Source organism: Stenella coeruleoalba (genome assembly GCF_951394435.1).
Source record: "Stenella coeruleoalba genome assembly, chromosome: 1".
Classification (NCBI taxonomy): Eukaryota; Metazoa; Chordata; class Mammalia; order Artiodactyla; family Delphinidae; genus Stenella; species Stenella coeruleoalba.
In genome coordinates, this window is record NC_137169.1 from 146,952,334 (window position 1) to 146,976,163 (window position 23,830).

General features: G+C 48.6%; 1 protein-coding gene across 2 annotated transcripts in view; it reads right to left on the minus strand.

Moving 5' to 3' along the window:
• PARP1 (poly(ADP-ribose) polymerase 1) overlaps positions 1-20,805 on the minus strand; it is a 42,552-nt gene extending 21,747 nt beyond the window's left edge. The window contains exons 1-7 of one of the 2 annotated variants that reach the window (XM_079925675.1): positions 16,193-16,590; positions 15,937-16,102; positions 8,080-8,195; positions 6,567-6,781; positions 4,880-4,979; positions 2,882-2,998; positions 2,080-2,256 (exon numbers count right to left, since the gene is read on the minus strand). In XM_079925675.1, coding sequence (XP_079781801.1) covers positions 2,080-2,256; positions 2,882-2,998; positions 4,880-4,979; positions 6,567-6,781; positions 8,080-8,195; positions 15,937-16,102; positions 16,193-16,327 — 1,026 coding nt within the window. In that variant the 5' untranslated portion in view covers positions 16,328-16,590. Of the gene's footprint in view, positions 1-2,079; positions 2,257-2,881; positions 2,999-4,879; positions 4,980-6,566; positions 6,782-8,079; positions 8,196-15,936; positions 16,103-16,192; positions 16,591-20,500 lie in introns of those variants that run through there. The other variant, XM_079925676.1, reaches the window with a different exon arrangement.
• Positions 20,806-23,830: the final 3,025 nt, after the last annotated feature.

The window sequence follows — 23,830 nt, forward strand, 5'->3', positions numbered from 1 at the left end:
GACCAAAAGCCCCCCCAGACTCCCCAGAGCATGGGAGAGAGATTATTACCCGAAAGGAAATCAGGGCAATTCCCTTCCCTTCCCAGAAGAAGGGACCGTGAATACAGGGAGCCCATCAACAGTCAGTGTTCAGTATTAACTCTGCCACCAGCACGGTCCACCGGCATTCCGGGCGATTCACAATGGGCTGTGCTCTAAGTGGTCACTCAATAAACATCACATACACCAGGCTCAGGGATCAGGTTCCTACCCTCCTAAGCCTTCTTCCCATCAAGAAACAGCCCTTCCCTGCTAGATCCACGGTCAACGACTGCCTGGTGGATAAAACGTATGCTGGGCATCTAACACAGTGCCACACAACACAGTGAGTTTAGAATGAGTTTCTGCCTTTGAGAAAGAAGCTCAGCCTTGACCGACAGTCAGATATACAAAGGCAACTTCTACATAGGAGCTAGCTTCTAAACCAGAGGCGTGCTGAAGTGATGCAATACTGGGAATGCTGGGAGGGCTCCCTGGAGGCAGTGACCTGCCAAGTCAGGGGCAGGGAGAGGGGGAGAGGGGGAGAGGGGGAGAGGGGGAGAGGGAGAGAGGGAGAGAGGGAGAGAGGGAGAGAGGGAGAGAGGGAGAGAGGGAGAGAGGGAGAGAGGGAGAGAGGGAGAAGGCGAGAGGGAGAGAGGGAGGGAGGGAGGGAGGGAGGGAGGGAGGGAGGGGGAGAGAGAGAGAGAGTGTGTGTGCGTGTAGGGGTGGTGTGAGTGTAATGTGAGGAGAACAAAGGTGGCAGAAAGAGGGGCTGCAGAAGGTAGCTGGAGCCAGATCATGGAGGGCTTTGGGGGAGGGGAGTTCAGGCTAAGGAGATGACTGTGATTCTGTGATCCAAGCCCCTGGGGGCAGCACACTCCCTACCCACGGTCTGTAAATCCATGAACATGCATGAGCAGCAAGCAGTGTCCACCAGACAAAATGTCTTGCACCTGTAGGTACCGTTTTAAAATAACCCTTTAAAAATACACACAGATGCAGTGCAACTGACATATAAAATCCTAAATAGTTCACATCACGATCTTTTTTCCTAACCTAAGATATTAAAAGGGATACAAACACCACAAACGGGCCTGTAACAGTGGCATTCTCAGCAACACTGGGAAAATATTTCTAGAAGAAATGGGGAATCACTGTAAGGTTTTAAGGGTGGGGAAAGGACAAGGTCAGACTTGTAGAGCAACCGAGCAAGCGCAAGTACAGAGACACGTATACAGTAATGATGGCAGTGAACAGAGAAGGCAGGAAAAGAACGAGCGGAAGAGGCAAGCGGGGAAGGGGAATTCAGCTCTGGATGCCGAGGTGCTGGAGCCCCCAGGGCCCACAGGCAACACTCCTGGAGCGCTTACTATGTGCCACTGGGGAGGAGGCACGGGCGGTGAGGGAACTTGATGGACATCAAATCCCAAGCCCAGGGAGCCCACGACAGCCCCAGGTGGTGGGGCGCCAGCTCGCAGCGAGTCCGAGGGCACGGGGGAGTCCACCCAGCAGCCAGCCCCCCAAGACACTGCTGGCTCCCCCAACAGCGCGGCTCCAAACAAGGTCCCCCAACTGAGGTTTTTTACATTCTGAGAATTCAAGGGAGAGAGAGACAGATCAACAGGAGACTTGAACTCTGGACACAACTCCCCGTCTAGCACCAAGGCAAGGAAATGTCTTGCTCTGAGAAACACTCTCCCATCACATAGGCAGGAATTACCATTTGTTCACCACCATGTCCCTTGTGCCCAGGACAGTGCCTGGCAGAGGGTAGGCACTTGATAAACAGAAATAACACTCACAGTCTTTGCAAGCAGGAAGATTTTACACCAGTTGGACAAACCTGTGCTCCAGCTGGAAGTGCTTTGGTACTACATCTGTGTAGTGTGCAAACGTACAGAACCAAGGGCATAGTTCTCTAATCTGATTATGAGGATGGCCCCGATGTAAAGAGGTCTGAGAAACTGCTCTGCAGTTGTGGTGACCTGGAGTGTGGACAAGCCCAGAAGATGGGACCAGGTTTTTCTGCAAATATATCCCAGGATCCACACCCCCACTTACCTTTGGGGTCACCCACTCCTTCCGGTTGGGCGTCTGTGTCTTGACCATACACTTGGTCCAGGCAGTGACATCCCCGGTACAGTAATAGGCATCGCTCTTGAAGACCAGCTGGCCTGAGCATTCCTCGCAGGGAAGGAGGGCACCGAACACCATGCCATCGGCCACTCGGTCCAAGATCTGAAGCCAGTGAAGAAGAGAAGCAAGTCAAGGAGGAAAGAAGCAGCTACAGGAGAGGACATTTACCAAGAATCTGCACGGACTCCACTCGCTAAAAAAGAAGGGAGGGACTGCCCTGAGGTTCCTAACATTCCCCGGAGAAGGTGGTTTACAGTTGGAGCTTGCATTTTTGTGCTTTATGAGACCTTACTTCCACGCATGAGGGGTTCCTGCAGCTCCCCTTTCTCTCAGTGACTTAGAAATAAAGGCAGAACCCAGAACATCCACTGTTTCTGCACCAGAGGGACGGCAGGGCAGGGCCTGCAGGGGAGACAGCCCTCACAGCCCTCGGGGAGTCTGTGAGAAGAAGGCAGCAGAGAGGGCTCCTCGGGCCAAAGTTTGTGGTGTGAACACACGAGGCAGATGTGCAGCCCACCTCGGTCCTTGAGCGCCTGCCCCTTCCTGCCCCCGCAAGCGGCGACCTCGATGGCGATGATCATGCAACACGACTATGGAATTTCACTCCCAATTAATACCAGCAGGTGTTCACCCGGAGGGCCTCCCACACTCCACCGGGGCAGTCACCGTGCACCCCGCATGGCCTGGCCGCTCGGCTCGTGGCGCCCGTAACACAAAGGCAGCTCACCGCAGACTCCCCGGAGGGCACTTGTTGCTTGTTGAATATGAGCAGCTCTTTCAGGTCATTCGTCGAACATGCTTTCTTTAGCTCGTCCTTGATGTTCCAGATCAGGTTGTTCTGGGCCTGTGCACGAGAGCCAGCAGCTGAGAGACCAGCTCCTCTCAAAGAAAGAAACCCAACTGGAGGAAGACTCCACCCTGGCTTGCTTCTGCCTCTAGTCACAGCCCCGCGCTCAGCTGAGCTGCCCCGGGGCTGCCGCATCCCCAGGACTGTGCTCCCAGCTCGCGGCCGCGGTGTCCGCCTGGGGCGCGGGTGCTCAGGGAGGGCCAAGGCAGGTGGGGAGGCTGCGGCCCAGGCGCCGGGGTCCCCGGAACCAGCCCCTCAGGGACAAGTCCCAGGACACACAGGAACACACCCGAAGCACCAGCTTCATCTGCCCCAACACCCGGCCCCTAAGGGAGGAAGGGGTGGCTCCTCAACAGCCTGAAAGCAAGCAGCAGGGGCGATCCCCAAACACCTCCCACCTCCTCAATACTCAGTGGCACGGAGGAACAGACTTAAGCTCTTCTGAAGATAGAACTTTAAACCTCGGTGGTAATACTCATGCAGCGCCTACTCTGCGTGGGACACTTTTCACGCCATCGCACGCACTCTCACGACCACCTTGGCCAGCAAGGCAGTAGTCTCCCGACATCAGAGGCGGGGCAGGGAAGAGCGTCCTCCCGTTTGAGGGTGGTGGGCGAGTTACTCACGTCTCAGCCTCAGACCCCACCACCTCTGCAAAACAGGAAAATGCCAGCCCTCTCTGCACCGAGTGAGGAGTTGTTTAACTCGCTTGTCACGCACACGCACACACGCACGCGCGCGCGCGCCCTTTCCCAGCCTCTGTAAGGGCCTCCCTCGATAACATCCTTGCCTGCAGCGCCACGTGCTGGGCCACTGGTGACGGAGATGAGGGAGCACGAGGCAAAAGTCTAAGGGTATAAGGTTAGATCAGAGAAGCAGAACTTTGTCATCTGCGTGACCAAGGATGGGAGGCCAGCATAAATGGGTGTGCCAGGGTGGGGACCATGCGCAGTGTTCCCAGCTTCTGATTTTCGTTTTACCTCTGACAACACTGGAGACGGGGAAGATGGGCATGAAGGGCAAATGCAGAAGAGCACCCCAGCTCCACTGCAGCTGGGGTTGGCACCAAACTGACACAGTTTTCATTGAAGGACAACAACACCGAATCTGTGATTCTTATCAAGCAGCTGGAACCACACCAGAACTTGCTTCTAATTTTTTACACCACCAGCAAAAACCGGAATAGTCACGGAAGAGTGCAGCAGAGGGCTCATGGAAATCACGTCCCCAAGAAGCGACTGACTGCTCTCCCCTAGTTTCCCCAACACTCACCTTTTCCTGGTTAACAATTTTTACTTCGTTTCGACACACACGTAACCAACACGGCGATGAATTTCTCTGGTCAGTGACCGCTGACCTAACGGGCAGTTTGCTCCTCTTAATACATGCCTTTTATTATTATTTTTTTTAACAAGAGATTTTCATTAAAAAACATGGAACTTCATCTCTTCCAGCCATTGCCTGTGCCAAGAACCTGTGGCATCCTTGAATTTGATACGCAGTTTCCAACATGCTACAGGTCCGGGAGGCACAGTGATGCACAGTGTGGCTGAAGCACGACGTGCCCGTCCCAGCGTGAGGCTGCCGAGCGGGAAGCAACAGCTCAGCTCCTGCCGAGCCCAGCTCCTGCTGCTCTGGCGCCTGGAGCCCACTGTGGGTGCTCTATTAGAACTAAAAGAACTTCTAAAAGAACTACTGCTTTGGGAGGAGGGAGGCAAACCTGGGGGAAAAGCCAGGCTATTTAACAACAGCTATCAAGTTGGGAATTTTTACAGCTCTCATTAAGCAGGACACACGCACCTCCTTGAACTTTCTTCCCAGAATGAGGAACAGAGTTGAGACTGAATGGAGAGAGGAGACGCCCAGCTCGGGACTCACCTTGAGGGCCTTTTCAAGCTTACTCTCCTTGTCTTTTTCTTTTCTAGATTTCTTCTTGGCCACTTCCTCCATTCCATCCACCTCATCGCCTTTTCGCTTTCTGAAAGAGACAAAGGATGTAAGGGAAAGAACCAGAGCCATTAAAGCCCTGAAAGCCAACAGCTCTGGCGACACACCATCCTAAGGCCATTCTCATGCGGCTCAGCCGGGCCCTGCCCGCTGAGCAGCTCGCCCTCTGTTCAGGCAGTGTCTGGGGCTGACGTCATCCACTGCAGGAAGCACAGCTGCCAGGAGGGGCCCGCGGTCCCTCCAGGGCCTCGGAACAACCCGGCGCAGCACAGATGAGAGAGATGGCCTGGAAGGTTCTGGCAGGGACTACGCCAGAGGTAAGACCGTAGCCGAGGGCCGGGACTGCATCAGTGCCAGGCGCTGAGCCTTTCAATCTAAGACACAGGGCTGCTCCTGAGGCCAAGAGGCTGTTCTCAGACCGGGGAGGCTGTGCTGCCACTTCCAGCCCAACAAGAAGCGGTGGTCTGGGCGCTGCCCACCAGTCTGCCTCAGCAAACGCTGCCGACCAAGTCCAGCGGCATCACTCCTGACCTAAGAGGGGGCACGGAGGGTCATCGGTAGGCCCTAGAATCAGGGCAGGTCAGCCACGGAGGTTAATACTCACTTTCAGCCATCACACAGGCCTGAGATCAAACCCTTGCATTTTCCCTCATCCGTAAAAACAAGGGAAAGAATACCGTCTACTCTGTAGGATCGTGGTGACGGTTAAATGAAATATCCTCTGTAAAAGGCTTAGCATGGCACGCCGCAAGTGCTCAACCAATGCTGGTTGTTACAGCATCAATGTGAGCTTGTTCACTCCTACACCTACACCCCACATCAAAGCACCCTGAGGCTTTTTAAATCTGTGGGTCCGACTTTCCAGTTTTCTTTCCCATTCCAGAGCCACGTGTGCGGTGCAATAAACTTGTGCGTTTTGAACTGAAATACTGCGTGAAGGCCGCTTGAAGATGGGGAGGTGGGGTCACCCCGACCCTACACTGTCCAAGGAGCACAGTGTACACCAGCGCCCTGCCACGCCCCCCTCGGTGGGCTCGTCACCAAGAACTAGACTGGGGCCAAGGGACTGGCAGAGGGAACACAGGAAAGAAGTACCACAGGATCAACACAGACCTAAATGTTAGCACCGTATGAAAGCCATTCTGAACTCAACCAGATAACTTATCGACCGCCCACCCCCGCGACTTAAAAAGAGTCAAGACTCTCCCAGCGCCGTTCTCAAGAGAGACCCAGACACACAGGGACACATCCACACACGAGGACATCAGGGGGACGTGAAAGTTGGTCACGCAGGGGTCAGAGGAAAGGTGGCGGTGGTGGACTCCAGCCAGGGGAACGCTCAGACGGAGCAGGGGGAAGTGGGATTTGCTCTCTGCCTGTCCACGGAGGTCAGATGCGGGACAGGGAACAGACCACCAGCAGCGGCAGGAACACGCACTGCAGCTTGCCCAGGCCTTCCCTGCTCTGTCCCCCACTGCCTCAGCTGGGGAAGGGGCGGAGCTCTGCTGCCTCACAGCGCCTGCACCCCCAGCTTTCTGACGGGCAGCAAGGGGAACACAGGAGTGATATGGACTCTGGGCCTGTGTGAAGCCTCCACCCTGCCGGCCCCGGCACCCACCCTTCACTCTTGATGGCCGGGAGCTGCCTCTTCAGGGCTTCCTTGTCCTCTGCGGCGAGGAGGCTGAAGCCCTTGAGCTGGCTCGCGCTGTACTCAGGCCGGAAGCCCAGCTCCTCTCTGTTCTCAACAAAGCAGTTCGGGTGGTACCAGCGGTCGATCATGCCTAGCTGGGGCTTCTCGGGGTCCAGCATCTTCTTGGACAGGCGCACCTGGCCCTGTAGGAGAATCCACATGTGTTACCAAAGACAGACAAGGAAGGATGGTCAAACATCAGGGGGCCAGGGGCGACCAGGTCCACACCGAAGGCAATGGGCGGGCTGCTGGGAGGTTTTGGCTCTTTTATGCCACCAAGGATTGTGTTTCCCTCAAGCCTCAGCACCCCATTTAAGAAGGGGTTAAGTCCAACCAGCTACCAACCAGCTACCCACCTACCTAGCTGCCTGGGCAAGTGAGGAAGTAACAGCATTACCCTGAGGATGTTCTGCTGACCTGGTGCAGACATAAGAACAACACCTGGGCTGCTATATCGCAGGCTCAGAAGGAGCCAGTGCAGGCCCCAATTCTAGCAGGGACTTTCTGCAATCTCCCCACCCAGACTCTTCAGTCTCTTTACACATATGAAGACCCCCTAAGATGCAGTAATAAACTATCTTATGCTAGAATCTAGCCCTGCCATCCTCCCCAGGTTTACAATTCCCAGGCCTGACATTCCTGAGCCCAGATTGGAAACCTTGTAACAAGGAGCACCGGACACTACTCCACTTCAGGCCAAGCAACACTCAGCAGCACACAGCCTCGGGCATTCCCTTAACTTTTGCCTCAAATTCTTGTGGTTGAAGGTAGCTGGAAAAGATCTAGCAATTTCATGGTTTTCCTTTCTAAACACCCACTGACTCACCTCAATTTCCTGTATAATACCAAGGAGGTAGAAACCTTTAATCGATGCCTTGAATTAATCAACCAGCATGTTTACCTAAGATCAGAGCATCTTGGGTGATAAGGCGAAAGGGCACAGGCCGACCCCTCCACCTGTGTCCCTGCTACTCAGGTAGCCGTCATTCTGCCAGACAAGCTGTCATTCTTCAGGGACCAGAGCTGGTGGGGAAGGGTGGTTAATGAAGTTCCTGATTAAGAGGAAGAAACCTGGAGGCTCATACCAGGGAAGAAACACACTCCTTAAACTTAATCCTACCATAAAATACAGCTTTCCCCCAGCCACTGCACAGCCCAGGAGAGAGCCCTTGTGTAAATGTTTTTCAAACTCTGCCAGGTCTCCTAAAAGCAGGTGCAGCGACGTACATGGGCTGGACCATGAATAATCAGGGCCAGACCTGCCTGGAAGAAAAGTCACTGTCATCTCCTGTCTCTACTAAGATCTTCACTTTATTTTTAACCACTGGTGTTGACCCAGCACCTAAAGCCCCTATTTTTTCTTTTCTTTTGAGATATCCGATGACATCCGATGCAAGAAATCCAGAAAGTCAGACAGGTGAAGTCCAAAGCTCTCACTCACCTTTTCTATCTTCTCCATGCAGCCCTTGCATGTGCTTCTGTTGGACTTGGCGTACTCTGCCGCAAAGTCGCCCAGTGTCTTCTCCGTCTTGCTGCCAACTCCATCTTGGCCTTTGCCTGAAGCATGAAACACAGCCACGCTCATTTTAGCAGCCTCCGCGCAGCTCCAAGGAGCCCCTGTCTTCCTCCTCTACCTCTTGGGATTCCTCTACCAGGACACCTTGTGTTCTGGGTGACCACAGCTGGTCCATCTCATCTACACTTGTTTCTTACCATTGTGGTTGGTTAACAGAGCTTCTTTTCTGGCAATAAAATAAAAAAATTTCTCAGACAGCCTCCTGGAAACAGCAGTGTTAGCTGGTGGTGGTCTCGCTGTCCCCCTCTCTCCATTTCCTCTGTAGCCCCCTTCTTCACTTTGGAAAGAACGTAAGTGCTTACTATGAAAACCCTGTAACATACTAAATTCCAACACTGCCTTCTAATTTCCATTACACCTTCACTTATCAGAGTTGAGTGTTGAGTTAAAAGGAGTATCTTGATATAGGAACAGATAAAAGTATATGTAATAATTAAACATGTGGAGCTACAAGGATATATTGTACAACACGGGGAATATAACCAATATTTTATAAATATAAATGTAATATATTACACGAGTCACTCTATTGTACCCCTGTAATTTATATACTATTGTACATCAACTATACTTCAATAAAAAAACAAAAACAAGAGAGCTGACAAACAACAACAAAAAAAACAAAAAAACCTCCATAATCAAGAGAAAAAGAAAATTAAATATGTGGTACGGTGGCATTCCTAATTAGCGGGGAAAGATTGAATCATTCAATAAAGAATCTTGGGGAAAAATGGCCAACCATTTGGGACAAAAACTAGATTCTTTTCTTATATAAAAATAAACTCCAAGACTGAATGTTTCTCTCCTAAGATCAGGAATAAAGCAAGGCTGTCTTCTCTTACCACAGACAACACTGTACTGGAGGCTCTAATATGTGCAGTAGGCAAGAAAAAGAAACAAAATGTGTAAGTGTAGAAAAGAACAAGTAAAGCCATCTCTATTTGTAGATTACATGATTGTAACTGGGATTAGTCTTAAGAATCTACAAAAAAGCTACTAGTACTATTAAGTGAATTTAGCAAAGTTGCAGAGCACAAGGTCAATATAAAACATTTCTATATATTAGCAATAAACATACTGGAAAAAGAAATTAAAGCACACTACTATTTAAACAGCATTAAAATACACAGAATACTTAGAGATAAATTTAATAAGACATACAAGATCTCTCTCTACACTGAATCTACAAGATTTTGCTGAAATTAAAGAAGAAATGAATATCATGTTTATGGACCGAAAGACTCAATTTACTATGATGTCAATAATCCCCAGTTTGATCTACAGATCTGATGCAATGCCAGTCAGAATCCTAGCAAGCTTTTCGAGGGAGAAATTGACAAGTTTACCACAAAATTTGTAAGGAGATGACAAAGGACCTAGAAAGGTCAAAATACTATTGAAAAAGAACAAATTTAGAGGAATTACACTACAAGACTTCATGACTTACTCTAAGGTTACAATCATTAAGACAGTGGAGTAGCATAAATCAGTGGAACCAAATATCGAGACCATATACAGACCTATCATCAGCTGATTTTGATAAGGAAGCCAAAGTCTTTTCAACAAATGGTGCTGGAACAAAATAATAGCCACATGGGGAAAAAAAAACAAAAAACGTGTGCCTCACGCCTAACACAAAAGTTAATTTAAGATAAATAAAATTAAATAATTTAAGATAAGCTAAAGCTACAAAACTCCCAGAAGTTCTGGAGCATATCCTTCAATGACCTTAAACAGTAAGCAAAGATTTCTTAGGAGACAGAAATTACTACCCCAAAAAGGAGAAAAAAACCCACAAAAAAACAACAAATTGGACTTCATCAAAACGAAAAACTAGTCTCTTCAAAAAATGTCAGTAGGGCTTTCCTGGTGGCGTAGTGGTTAAGAATCCGCCTGCCAATGCAGGGGACACGGGTTCGAGCCCCGGTCTGCGAAGATCCCACATGCCGCAGAGCAACTAAGCCCATGCGCCACAACTACTGAGCCTGCGCTCTAGAGCCCAAGAGCCTCAACTACTGAAGCCCGCGCACCCAGAGCCCGGGCTACGCAACAAGAGAAGCCACTGCAATGAGAAGCCTGCGCACCGCAATGAAGAGTAGCCCCCGCTGGCCGCAACTACAGAAAGCCCGTGCGGCAACAAAGACCCAATGCAGCCAAAAATAAATAAATAAAATAAATAAATTTTTTAAAAAGTCAGTAAATAAACGAAAAGACAAACCTCTGAATGGGAGAAGGTATTTGCATTATTTATATCTAATAGAGGACACGCACCTAGAATATTCTAAGAACTCTTACAACTCAATAATAAAGACATGCAAATTAAAACCGTGATATCACTACACACTTATTGTAATGGCTGATATCAAAAAGAGTGACCATACCAAGTGCTGACAAGGATGTGGAGGAACTCTCAAACAGTGCTGGTGGCAATGTAAAATGGTCCAACCGCTTTGGAAACCAGTTTGGCACCTTCTTTAGAAAGCTGAACGTACATCTAATGTATGATCTACCACTCCATTCCCAGCTATATACCCAAGAGAAACGAGAGCACATGTACGTACAGAGCTTGTACACAAGTGTTCGTAGCAGCTGTATTTGTAATGGTCCCAATCTGTCAACAACTTAAAAGTTACCAACTGGAGAATGGATAAACCAAGTGTGATATACTCAAGAGACTACTCCTCAGTAATAAAGAAAAGAACTGACGACACATGAGACAACCTGGATAAGTCTCACAGACATTATGCTGAGCGAAAGCAGCTTACGAGAGAAAAAGATACTATTCCTTTCTCCCTGAAACTCTAAATCACACAAAATTAATCCAAAGGGATAGAAATCAGAACAGTGGTTACCTTGCTGAGGCGGAAGATGACTCGGAAAGGGCATAAGGGACCTTTCTGGGGGTGGCGGGTACAGAAATTTGATGGGGTGAGTATTAGATGTGTGTATGCATTTGTCAAAACTCACTGAACTGTACACGCAAGTTTGTGCATGTAACTGTATGTACGTTATTTTTAAAATTCCGGATGAAAGATTTCAAAATACCAAAAACAGATACTTTATTCAAAATACCCAAAACAGGTACTTCCGGGCTTCCCTGGTGGCGCAGTGGTTGAGAGTCCGCCTGCCAATGCAGGGGACGCGGGTTCGTGCCCCGGTCCAGGAAGATCCCACATGCCGCGGAGCGGCTGGGCCCATGAGCCATGGCCGCTGAGCCTGCGTGTCCGGAGCCTGTGCTCCGCAACGGGAGAGGCCACAACAGTGAGAGGCCCGCGTACCGCAAAAAAAACAAAAAAACAAAAAAAAACCAGGTACTTCAAGTGAGAAAACAGATATGACAAGAACATTTAGTCAAAGATGAAGCTTCAATATGATGAAACAGAAAATAACCTATCTAAAAGAAAAATGTCAAACCAGGAAAAATATTTGCAGAACATGAGACCAAGAATTAGTATCTTTTGTACTTCACTAAGGAAAAGAAAAATACCCCAAGAGAAAAATGAGGAAAAGACACACACAACTATTAAAGTAACACAAATGACTGATCAACACATGACAAAATGTTCCATGTCACTAGGAGCAAAATGAAAAGGAATGAAAATACTTAGGGATGGTGTGGAAGCGGAGAAATGGGTACATCTCATACTGTTGGTACAAGTGGAACTGATACAACCTTTCTGAAAGGCAAGCTGGCACACACACAGAAGGCCTTCAAATACTTTCTCTTTCAGCAGTATTTCCCCCCCCTTGGAATTAAAGAAAAAACTGGACAGGTGCCCAGGATATACCAGAAATCTGCGGCAGCTCTATGTGTAATAGAGCCAAATGGTTTAAAGTCTAGTTTCAAAAGCAAGAGAGTCTAGACTTGAATCTCAGCTCGAACATTTACCACCAGCATGACCTTGGGCCACTTACCTAACCTCTAGGTGTCTCAGCTCCTCAACTGGAAAAACTGGTAAAGGGCTGGGGCAAGGATTCAATGAAATTAATATACGTCAAATACGTGAATGATGCGCAAAACTGAGCAAGACCTCAAGAAGTGAGTACTACGTACCTTTAACAATAACGACGGAAATCTGTAACTTAACATGAAGAGTAAATATTAAGCTGTATAATGCAATAGGTAGGTATGGGGAAGTACAAATCAAGATCACCATGAAATACCACTTCAAATCATTAGGAAGAGTATTACTAAAAAGAAAAAATCCTGAAAAACCAACCTCCCCTCCCCTCCCGCCAAAATCCAGAAAATAAAAGTGTTGATACGGATGTGGAGAAATCAGAACTCCATGTATTGCTGGTGGGGATGTATAATCCCGCAGCTGCTGTGGCAAACAGTACTGCAGTTTACACAAAAAATTGCATATAGAATAACTATAGGATCCAGCAATTCCACTTCTGGGTACATACATAAGAGGACGGAAAGCAGGGTCTGGAACAGATATCTGTATACCAATGTTCACCAATCACCAATCGGCAGAAACAACGCACGTGTCCATCAATGAATGAATGGATAAACAAAATCTAGTATAGCCATGTAACAATATTATTCAGCCTTAAAAAGGAAGGAAATTCTGACACACGCCACATGAATGAATCCTGAAGACATTAGGCGGAGTGAAATAAGTCAGGCACAAATGGACAAATATAGTATAAGCCAAACACAAAAGGACAAATACTGTATGATTCCACCCATATGAGGTACTTAGAAGTAGTCAAATTCATAGAGACAGAAATAAGAGTGGTTGTCAGAGACTGGGGGGAGGTAAATGAGGAATTAGTGCTTAATGGGTATGGAGTATTAGTTTGGGAAGATGGCAAAGTTTTGGAGATGAATGGTGGTGATGACTGCATAACAATGTGAATGCACTTAACACCACTGAAACGTACACTTAAAAATGGTTAAGATGGTAAATATTGTGTTATGTATACTTTATCAGAAGAAAAGGTGACTGAACATTAAAAAAAGTTAATACCTAAGGTAGAATCCCACTTCTGCAGGAATGAAAACACACACGCATCAATATTTGAATAGAGGGCTTCCCTGGTGGCGCAGTGGTTGAGAGTCCGCCTGCCGATGCAGGGGACACGGGTTCGTGCCCCGGTCCGGGAGGATCCCACATGCCGCGGAGCGGCTGGGCCCGTGAGCCATGGCCGCTGAGCCTGCGCATCTGGAGCCTGTGCTCCGCAGCGGGAGAGGCCACAGCAGTGTGAGGCCCGCGTACCGCAAAAAAAAAAAAAAGAAAAAAAGAAAAAAAATTTGAATAGAAAATAATTTTCTAATAAGACACCCGCAACATTAATGATAGTTCTTTCTGAATTACAGGATCTGGGACGATTTAACTTTTTGTTCTCATCAACAGCCTGGAGTCACAACAACAGGTTAAACTGGGTCAGTTCACAGCAAGGCAGAGAAATGAGAATTCAGTCTCAGGAGATCTTCAAAAGGGGACAAAAAAAAAACTGTTTAAAATTTAAAGGCATCTCAGCAAGTCTGCGGATGCTGACAAACTGACCAAGGCTTATATGGAGAGGCAGAGGACCCAGAACAGCCAATACAATATTGAAGAGGAACGAAGTCAGGGGACTGACACTGCCTGACTTCCAGACTTGCTATAAAGCTATATAATCAAGACAGTGTGGTACTGGTGAAATACACAAATTGATAAACATGCCAGAATACAGCCCAGGAGTACACCCACACAGATACAATCAACTGATGTTTGAGGAGCAAAGGCCACACAGTGGAGAACAGCCTTTTCATCAAGTGGTGCGGGGACAACTGGGCATCCGCGTGCAAAAAAATTTAATCTAGACGACAGATTAAACCTGTCGCAAATATTAACTCAAAATGGATCACAGGGGCTTCCCTGGTGGCGCAGTGGTTGAGAATCTGCCTGCCAATGCAGGGGACGCGGGTTCGAGCCCTGGTCTGGGAAGATCCCAAATGCCGCGGAGCAACTTAGGCCCGTGAGCCACAATTGCTGAGCCTGCGCGTCTGGAGCTTGTGCTCCGCAACGAGAGGCCATGACAGTGAGAGGCCCACGCACCGCGATCAAGAGTGGCCCCTGCTCGCTGCAACTAGAGAAAGCCCTCGCACAGAAAGGAAGACCCAACACAAATAAAGAAGCTTTCATGTAAAAACAAACAAACATTGTTTTCAGAATAATACTGTGTATCACTGATTTGTCTAAATAGTACTCCCACACCCAGTCTTTGGGAGAAAAAAAAAATGGATCACAGACTTAAATGTATTGATAGAACACAAAACGATAAAACTCCTAGAAGATAACACAGGAGAAAATCTAGATGACCTTGGGTATGGTGATGACTTTTTAGATACAATACCAGACCTAGTACATGAAAGAAATAATTTGAGAAGCTGGCCTTTATTAAAATCAAAAATGTCTACTTTGTGAAAGACAGTGCCAAGAGAATAAAAAAGACAAGCCACAGACTGGGAGAAAATACTTGCAAAAGACACATCTGATCAAGGACTGTTCTACAAACTATATGAGGAACTCAATAAAACGAACCTGATTAAAATCGGGAGAATATCTGAACAGACCCTTTACCAAAGAACATATACAGATGGCAGACAGACATGTGAGAAGATGCTCAACATCATATGGTACTAAGGAACCGCAAATTAAAATGAGATACCACTACGAACATTTTAGATTGCCAAAATCCAAAACATTGGTTAAAAATGCTGGTAAGAACGTGGAGGAACAGGAACTCTCATTCATTGCTGGTGGTAATGTAAATGGTTTGGCCACTTTAGAAGACAGCTTGCAGTCTAAACAGACTCTTACCATACAATCCAGCAATTGTGTGCCTTGGTATTTACCCACGTGAGTTGAAAACTTAGGTCCACCCAAAACCCTGCACATGGATGTTTATAGTAGTTTTATTCGTAAGTGCTAAAACTTGGAAGCACCCACGGTGTCCTTAAATAGGTGAACGGATAAACTGTGGTACCTCCCAACAATGGAATATTATTCAGTGCCCAAAAGAAGTAAGTTATTGAGCCGTGAAAAGATATGCAGGAACCTTAAATGCATTATTACTAAATGAAATAAGCCAATCTGAAAAGGTTGCACACTGTTTGATTCTAACTATGTGACATTCTAGAAAAGATGAAACTATGGAGATAGGAAAAATGTCAGTGGTTGGCAGAGGGAGGGATTAACAGGTGGAACACAGAGGAATTTTATAAGGGAGTGGAAATACTCTGTACGATGTTATAATGATTGATATATGTCATTATACATTTGCCCAAACCCATGTAAGATGTACATCACCACGAGTGATGACTAATATAAACTATGGACTTTGGGTGATGATGTATCAGTGTAGGTTCAGTGACTGTAACAAATGGACCATCTGCTGGGGGATGCTGATAGTGGCGGAGGTCATGCCTCTGTGGGTACACGGGAACTCTCTGTACTTTCTGCTTAATTTTGCTGTGAACCTAAAACTACTCTAAAAACAAGGTCTATTGAAGATAACAACCGCAACAAATGTAAAGGCTACATTTCAAGCATCTGGAGAAATATCCTGCACCAAACAGAACACTGGGTCCCTGAGGCGCTGCTGAAATAACAGAGGGGTAAGTGAAGGACCTTTTCTTTGCTGCCACAGAAAAGCTCCCCCTCCCCCCACAACCCAGGAAACTTTAGGGGTTGGGGCGACCCCCGCACCTCCCCGGTGTGCACGCACCCGTCACTCCTCCAGCCTCAGCCGTCTTCTTGACCTTCTGCTGGTCATCCCAGCGGAGCTCGGAGAACCCATCCACCTCGACGTCAGGGTGCCGTATGGAGTGGCCGACCTTCCAGAAGCAGGAGAAGTGGTACCAGTGCGGGACTTTTCCGTCGAACATGGGCGACTAGAAGGGCGCAACCAGAGGAGGAGAAAGTGCAGTGAGCCTCAGGCCCGGCCCTCAGCACCTGGCATCCTAGCCCCCCCGTTCGCTTACCTGTAAACCAAGGGCAGCCTCCTCTCCACTCCCCGACGCCGCAGAGGAAAAGCTGCCAACATGGGCAATCAGCACCCACCCCTCAGCTATGAAAGCTGCCTGCCGAGCCCGCCCTGGGGACAGGGACCAGGACATCCCTCGGGACTGACCGCCTTTCTGGCTAAGAGTTCAGCGTATTGTTACCAAAGTCGCCGCCGTGCTTCAGTCACAGGCTCAGCCCAGAGCTCGGTGAGGGCACAGGAGACGCAAGTCCTGCGTCCCGCACGCCCACACGTGGAGAGGCGCCACCGCCAGGCCCAAAGGGCTCTGTGCACTTAGAACAATGCGGAACAAGTCCAAGCTCAGGCGCCAGGCCAAGCAAACGTGTCAGAGAAGCGTCACGCCGGCAGCGAGCCACGCAGATGTGCGTGGGATGAAGGACTTCTACGAGGGAGAGGGAGAGGGACGGGGGGGGGGTGTCACCTCACCCCCAGCAGCTGGGAGGTCCCTCCTGCCCCTCACCAGCCACCAGGGGACACCCTGCAGTTGTCTCTGGGGAACCAGCACCGTTATTTCACAGTTGCATGGGGGTGGGGGTCAGACAGGCAGCAAGTGACTCGGCCTCAACTTGAAACAGTGACCACGGTTCTTTCCACTACGCTGCTCGGCAGGAAGAGGTACTTAAAAATATGCAAACGGTCTGACTGGAGCAAGAGGGGCCCCAAACATCTGCTTTGATAGAACATAAGTCTAAATGTCAAGCAGATGGCATAAAACAGCATTAAAAATAAATACCATGCAGAACTTTCAGGATGGAATTGTGCGGACAGAGGAAGGACTCTGAAAAAGCAGTGACAAGATCTCCAACTGGCCCTCTCCTACTAGGTGAGAGGCCTCTCTCTGGATTTAATATACGGTATTAAATAAAGTGTAGGGTTAATAAGGCTGGGGCACAAGGACTCTTCAGCACCAAGCAGCTTGGGCTTACAGCAGCATCGGCTGTTCCCTGGGCCCAGAACGTGCCCCAACCCTACCTGCGGCGAACAGCACTTCCTCAGGTCCCACGACACCCCTTCCCATGCCCCCCCGAGAGTCAAGAGCCATTTGGGTTATTATTTGATCAACATCTGTGTCCTGCGTCGGGTTAGAAGCTCCCAGAGAGGCACGATGCCTGCCTTGCTAGCAACTGGCAACGCCAGCTCACGGCGGGCACACAGTGTCTGCGGAATGCCCCAAGTCTGGAAGGAAGGGGGAAGAAAGGTGGGATGAGGGAACTCCTGCCGTGGAAAAGACGCTCCCTCCAAACCTGAGACAGCCCTCCCCACCCCCAACCAGACGACAAACGGCATTTCAGAGAGTAGACTTGTGCCCTGGCTCTCAAACTTTCACCAAGGCAGCCGACACCTCGTTAAGCATCTGGACGTCTTGTTACAACGTCTGTGGTGGCCTCGACCTGGGTCTTCCTGCCCTGGGACCCCCGTCTAAGCCTGCTCTAAGAGCAAAGGGGGGCATGTGGCTCAGGGGCTTTGCCCCCGACTGGAACTCATGGCCGTGGCATTTCTTCCTGGCTCTGCTGGGGCCTGACACTTATCCCTTAAACTTCGGTCTGGGTGCCATGCCCCCAACCGCTGGCGCACTGCCAGACACCAGAGAGGAGGCCTGCACAAGGGTGTACTCACGGCACAGGCTTGGGGGACTGTTAGGGCTCCCATCCTCCCCCAAAAGACGAAAGACCCCTTAACCAAGGCAAGGCTTTACTTTAGAACTTAGGACTGAGAATGATACAGCCGGAAGGGAATTGGACCAAGGGCACAAGACTACTGGCTCCGGAAGCAGCCGGTTCCTTCGCTGTATACTCAGCAAACATGAGCGCCTACCACGTACCAGGGTCCTTACCCAGCCACTCAAGTCTGTTTCCAGAGAAACGGGCCATGAAAGGAGGCCATACCAGGGCCCACTACCCTGCAGAGAGCGGAATGACCACTAGCACGAAGAAAGTCACCACGCAGTTTGCTGCAGGTCCTTCCAAGAACACCAACAAGTCAAAAGGCTGGAAGGCCCAGTTCATCCCCTCGAGGCTGCCCCAGAGCATGCCAGCTAAAGTATCAGGTATTTGATACTCAGAGAACAATCCTCCCATACAAAATGTAAAAGAAGGTATTTAAATCCCAGGGAAGTGGGGCGGGGGCGGGCGGGCAAGAATGGCTTCTTTCTTTCTGGCCTTCACCAGCTCAGCCTACAAGACCAATGTTACATTCTGAGTTAAAACCCCACCCCCAGTTACAGTTAGAGAAAACCACACTTAATTTTAATAATAATTTCCTTCACTATCAAGAAGGATCCAGAATGTTAGACTTTCTTACCGCCTGGACTCCGATAGAGAGAGCCAACCCACCTCTTCATTCCTCACCAGTGTCCTTGTCTCCACACACTGGCTGGACTGAGGTTTTCTGTCTTTCCCAATAGAACAGGGTCATCTTTGGCTGTCCGGTGAAGGCTACGGATGTCCCTTTCTCAGACTAACATTTTAAAATGCACGATAAAATACATACGCTCACAAACGAAATCAATTATATTGAAATAATTATCAAAACATTTAAAATGTTTACTGGGATACAGTAATCTACAAGCTTTAAAGTATTAAATAACGAAACATAGTACCCACTTTAATAACTACTGTGATCTTGTAGCGATGAGTGTAAATGGTTATTTTAAGAAATCCCCAACAACTGTAAAGCGATGTGAAAATAACAGTAACTACTACTGATGACAAAAATCACAGGTACTGCTAATGCGCCTTTGCTTTGCAGGTTACATTCATAATTGTAGGAAGTAATGAATTGTAACTTAAGTCTAGTGAAAATAGAGATGCATGTTTTTTCTCACGGAAACTCATGGACCTCTTGAGTTCTATCTGCCATCCCACAGACTCCAGGTTAAGAGCCCCTGCACTAACAGCAACTTCATAGGATCGGCGGCCCAAACATTAGGGTGAAAAGATGCTCTGCAGGAGATACAGCGCCTCAAATGGTAGGCCTTGCCCACTTCTGCATCCTCAACTTCCTGCCACTTCTGTGGTGAGCTCCCATCTTGGACACATCATGCCTAGGGAACAGCTCCATCAGGTGGCACCCACCCCTGTAGAGCAATGTTTACCAGTCATCACCCCTTTAACCAAACTGGAAGCTCCCAGGCGTGGAGTCTCTCCTTGTGCCCCTAGTACCTAACACAGTGCCCGGAACCTAGCAGCTGCTCAGCGAGTGTTGACTGAACGAGTAAGTACTGTGTGCCAGGTACTGAGCTAGGTGGCCCTGAGGCTGATTCCAAGATGACCACCTCAGTCCCTGCCATAGTATGAAATGAGACAGTCTAAGTACACTATGGTACCCACTCCCCTCCAGCCAGTAACTACTGCAAATCCAGCAGTACCATCCCGTCATTCATAAAACACATACTGCCTCACCGCCTGGAAGGAAAATCAAGGTACCTTGACCATGAGCACTAAGCTTGGATAAAGGCTTTCTGTTGGGAGTGGGGGAAGACAGGGCAGGTGGGAACCCTGATTAGGCAGGCAGACAGGAGCTGAAGGAGGCAGGAACCTCCAGACACACTACCTCACTCCAACACCCCTCCCGCCATCGGGCAAGCCTCAGGGACCACCGGAGGGAAATCCCAAATCTGTCAAGAAGCCCAGGTGAGAAACCCCAGGAGCCACTCTTACTCAAACCAGAGAGCTGCAAAGGCATCAGGAGGACGTGTCTGTGAACTTGTAAAGTTTGAGGAAAATGTTAAACCATAAATTAAGCCAAAAGTGAATGCACTGCACTGAAATGACACCAACTTGCATAGTTCTGCATAATTAAAAAAAATGAGAGTGGGTGTTGAAATGATAGCCAAAAATAGATAAAAAAAAAAACAACCCTCACTTGCCAGTCGCCACCATCAATGTAGGACAAAAATCTTCCAGAATAAGGTTAGGTCAAAACCAGACTAGCTTCAAAAGGCCACGCGTACGTTTTCTTCCCAAGGCGAATGGCTATAAAACAAACCCAGAAATAAGGACAGAAGCGGCTGCTTATTTTTACAAAGTAAAAGGCACCACCAGCTCCTGACCGTATTTCCCGGGCTTTTGCTGCAAGATCAGCAAAACCTTCCAGAAGGGTCCACCCGGCGGGCCATACAGGGGACGAGAGAAAGCAGCTGCGCCCGCAGGCCCCGCGCGGGCTCGAAAGGGCCGGCCCGGCCTGCAGCTCCCGACCAGCCCTCCCCCCACCCTCCCCGGACGCGCGGAAGCCCCAGCCTCGCACAAAGCGGCCTCTCCGCCCGTACCTGCACCATGATGGCCATCCGGAGCGAGTCCTTGGGGATGCTCTCACTGCATTTCTTGCAAGAGGCGCGCCCGCTCTTGGCGTACTCGACCCGGTAGAGCTTGTCCGATGACTCCGCCATCCTCCTCTTCGAGCTGCTGCCGCTCCGGGAGCCCGACGCCGCTACCTGGAGACCCGCTGCTGCTACCAACGCCTCGCCCGCCGGTCCGCTCCCCGCTGGCGCACGAGCGTCTAGAGACGCAGCCGCCGCCGCCTCCGAGCAAGCCGCGTAGGCCACCCGCCGCTCTGGATAGATTACTGATGCCTGGCGGCGGGCACGCTCCGGCGTCCGCGCTCACGTGGCGGGGCCGCCGGCACGCGCGCCCCCTGCCGGCAGTGGGGTGGTGTTTCCCCGGCGCCTGAGGCTGCGGGAGCTCGACCCTGGCTGCGGGCCTAGGCCGGGCTTACCCGGCGCCTGTAGCTCTTTGAAGGACGAAGCGCCGCCACACCTTTAACCATTTGTCCCCAGGAAGGCTTACGTGCTCTCACAACTAATTCCAGCCTCTTCTCTTTTTAATACGTGTATACTCTCTCCCCTGAGGGCGGACAGGTCTGGAAGGCGCTGGGCTGGCTCGGGAATGTGGTTGATCTGCCAAAGAGAGGTCAACCTGGGCTGGCCCTCGGCGGACGTTCTAACTGCAGTCCGCAGACCGTTGGGACCCAATACTAACTGAAATCTAGCATCGCCTTCATTATGAATTGTAATGCATGGATACAGATTCTGGGAGTCTTAGCAATACCTGTGACTTTGTCAGCAATAGTTAGCACAGGTGCTTTCCTATCACTTTGCGATTGCTGGAGAGAACTCAGTATTAAGCTCATCACTACTTAAATTGCGGTAGTTAAGAGACCTGCTACTAGATCTTGTTTTTTAATGTAGAACTGTGTTTTTATATAACTGGTTTCTTTTAAAATTCTATGCATTTAATTTTATTCGTTTAAAACCCTGTAACAGAGTGTGCTGTCTTTGAGACTCTTCAGTTCTATAGAGGACAAGAAAAATAAATGGGATGAATGAAACAAAACTTGTTAGAGAGGAGAAGAAAGCTAGTAGCTTTTGAGACATGGATGCTGAGTAAGCAAGAAGGTTGTGGGACATAGGCAAGAAGCTTAAGTAGTGACCTGTTAGATATGTTGCAGATAAATAGAGTTAAGTGGAATATATGATGGAACAAATAAAAGAATTTTGCTTGGAGAGAAACCGAAAGACATCATCATTCGACGTCTGGGTTGACAACTATGTCCTCCCTAATGGCCACTCACTGGTGATAACGCTATGGTCCCATTCTGGCTCCCCTACGCTCTGCCCAAGAATTGCAGATAAAACCCACGTCTGTTCAGCGGCTGATTGGCAAGCTACGGTTGTGGCCAGGCATAGTTGCCCCTGTGTCTTTCTGATACGTGACTGTGAGTTGGCTCCAGATACTCTCTGTTGAGTAGCCTCGAGCATCCTCAGCTCTGGTCTTCATAACCCCACTATCAGTGGGGTTGGATGATGAAGCAGAGAGAAAGAGAGACAGAAAATGAACATTGCATGACCCCAGGTTTAGATGGTGTGGTCCACCTCACCTCTAGCCTGTCCTGGGTATGGCATGCATCCCATGTTGTTCCCTGCTGCAGGAAGTTTCAATCAGGTGTTTCAGATGGATTTAATAAGCCTCACAATTCAAGCATCTTAATTTGGTCTGTGGGGCTTTCTGTTTTGTGACTTAGATAACTTGCCTGATAGTGTATCTAGAAGCTACCATTGCATTTGAGGTCCACAGACTTCATTGGATCGACAAATGGGTCCTGGGTGCACACACAAAGGTTAAGAATTCCTGCCCTACGTATATCCAGACAAAACTATAATTCAAAAAGATACATACATCCCTATGTTCGTAGCAGCACTATTTACAATAGTCAAGATATGGAAACAACCTAAATGTCCATCAACAGATGAATGGATAAAGAAAATGTGTTTTTTATATATATATATATACACACACACACACACACACACACAATGGAATATTACTCAGCCATAAAAATGAATGAAACAATGCCATTTGCAGCCACGTAGATGGACCCAGAGATTATCATACTAAGTGAAGTAAGTCAGAAAGAGAAATACCATATGATATCACTTGTATGTGGAATCTAAATTATGACACAGATGACCTTGTCTACGAAACAGAAACAGACTCACAGACATAGAGAACAGACTTGTGGTTGCCAAAGAGGAGGGTTGGATTGGGAGTTTGGGACGAGCAGATGCAAACTATTATAAATAGAATGGATAAACAACAAGGTCCTATTATATGCCACAGGGAACTATATTCAATTTCCTGTAATAGACCGTAATGGAAAAGAATATGAAGAAGAATATATATATATATATAATATGTATAACTGAATCACTTTGCTGTACAGCAGAAATAACGCAACATTGTAAATCAACTATACTTCAATTAAGAAAGAAAAGAATTCCTGCCATAGAACACTGAGGAGAGCCAGGTATATTCTACTGCCTACTCGATATTTCTGTTTGGATGTCATATATATATCCAGTGATGTCCAAAACCTCCCCTAGTACTTTCCACCTCAGGAAATGGTCCATGGTTCTCCACGTTGCTTAAGCCAAACGCCTTGGAGTCAACTTGACTCCTTTTCTCTTTTGTTCCACATCCAATCCGTCACTGAACCCTGACTTCCATGACCTCAATAGTTTCTCACCACCTTCCCATCAACACAGCACCACTGTCTGGACCGCCATCATCTTTTGTGGTTCCGAGACAGTCCCCTTCCCTGCTGGCCTTCCCGCAGTCTTTTCTCCCCATGAAAGCATGTGAGGTCACTTTAGATCTCAACCTGTGTTACTTCGACATTCAAAACCTTCCAAAGCCTTCTCATCACACTTGGAATAAAAGCCAGAATTCTTCCTGTGGCTGAATCTGAGCCCTGTCTGCTACCCTGACTTCATGGCCTCCGTCTCCTGGGGGCTCCAGCTGCCCCAGCCACACCGGCTTCCTGCCTGTTCCTCAAACGCCACAAATTCACTCCCACCTTGGAGATTTGGAGATTTGCATTTACGTTTCCCGGAACAGTCTTTACCGGTGGGTGCAGGGCTCACTCCCTCTCTTCGTTCAGCTTCTGCTCACACATCACTGTGATGACCCCAGCTAAGATGCTTCATCTGCACGCCATCTTCAACTTCTTGCCCTGCTGTGTTCTTCTTTGCACTTATTACTCCTAAGCATATTTCATACACATGTATATGTTTATTGTCTGTCTCTTTCACCAAAATGTAAGC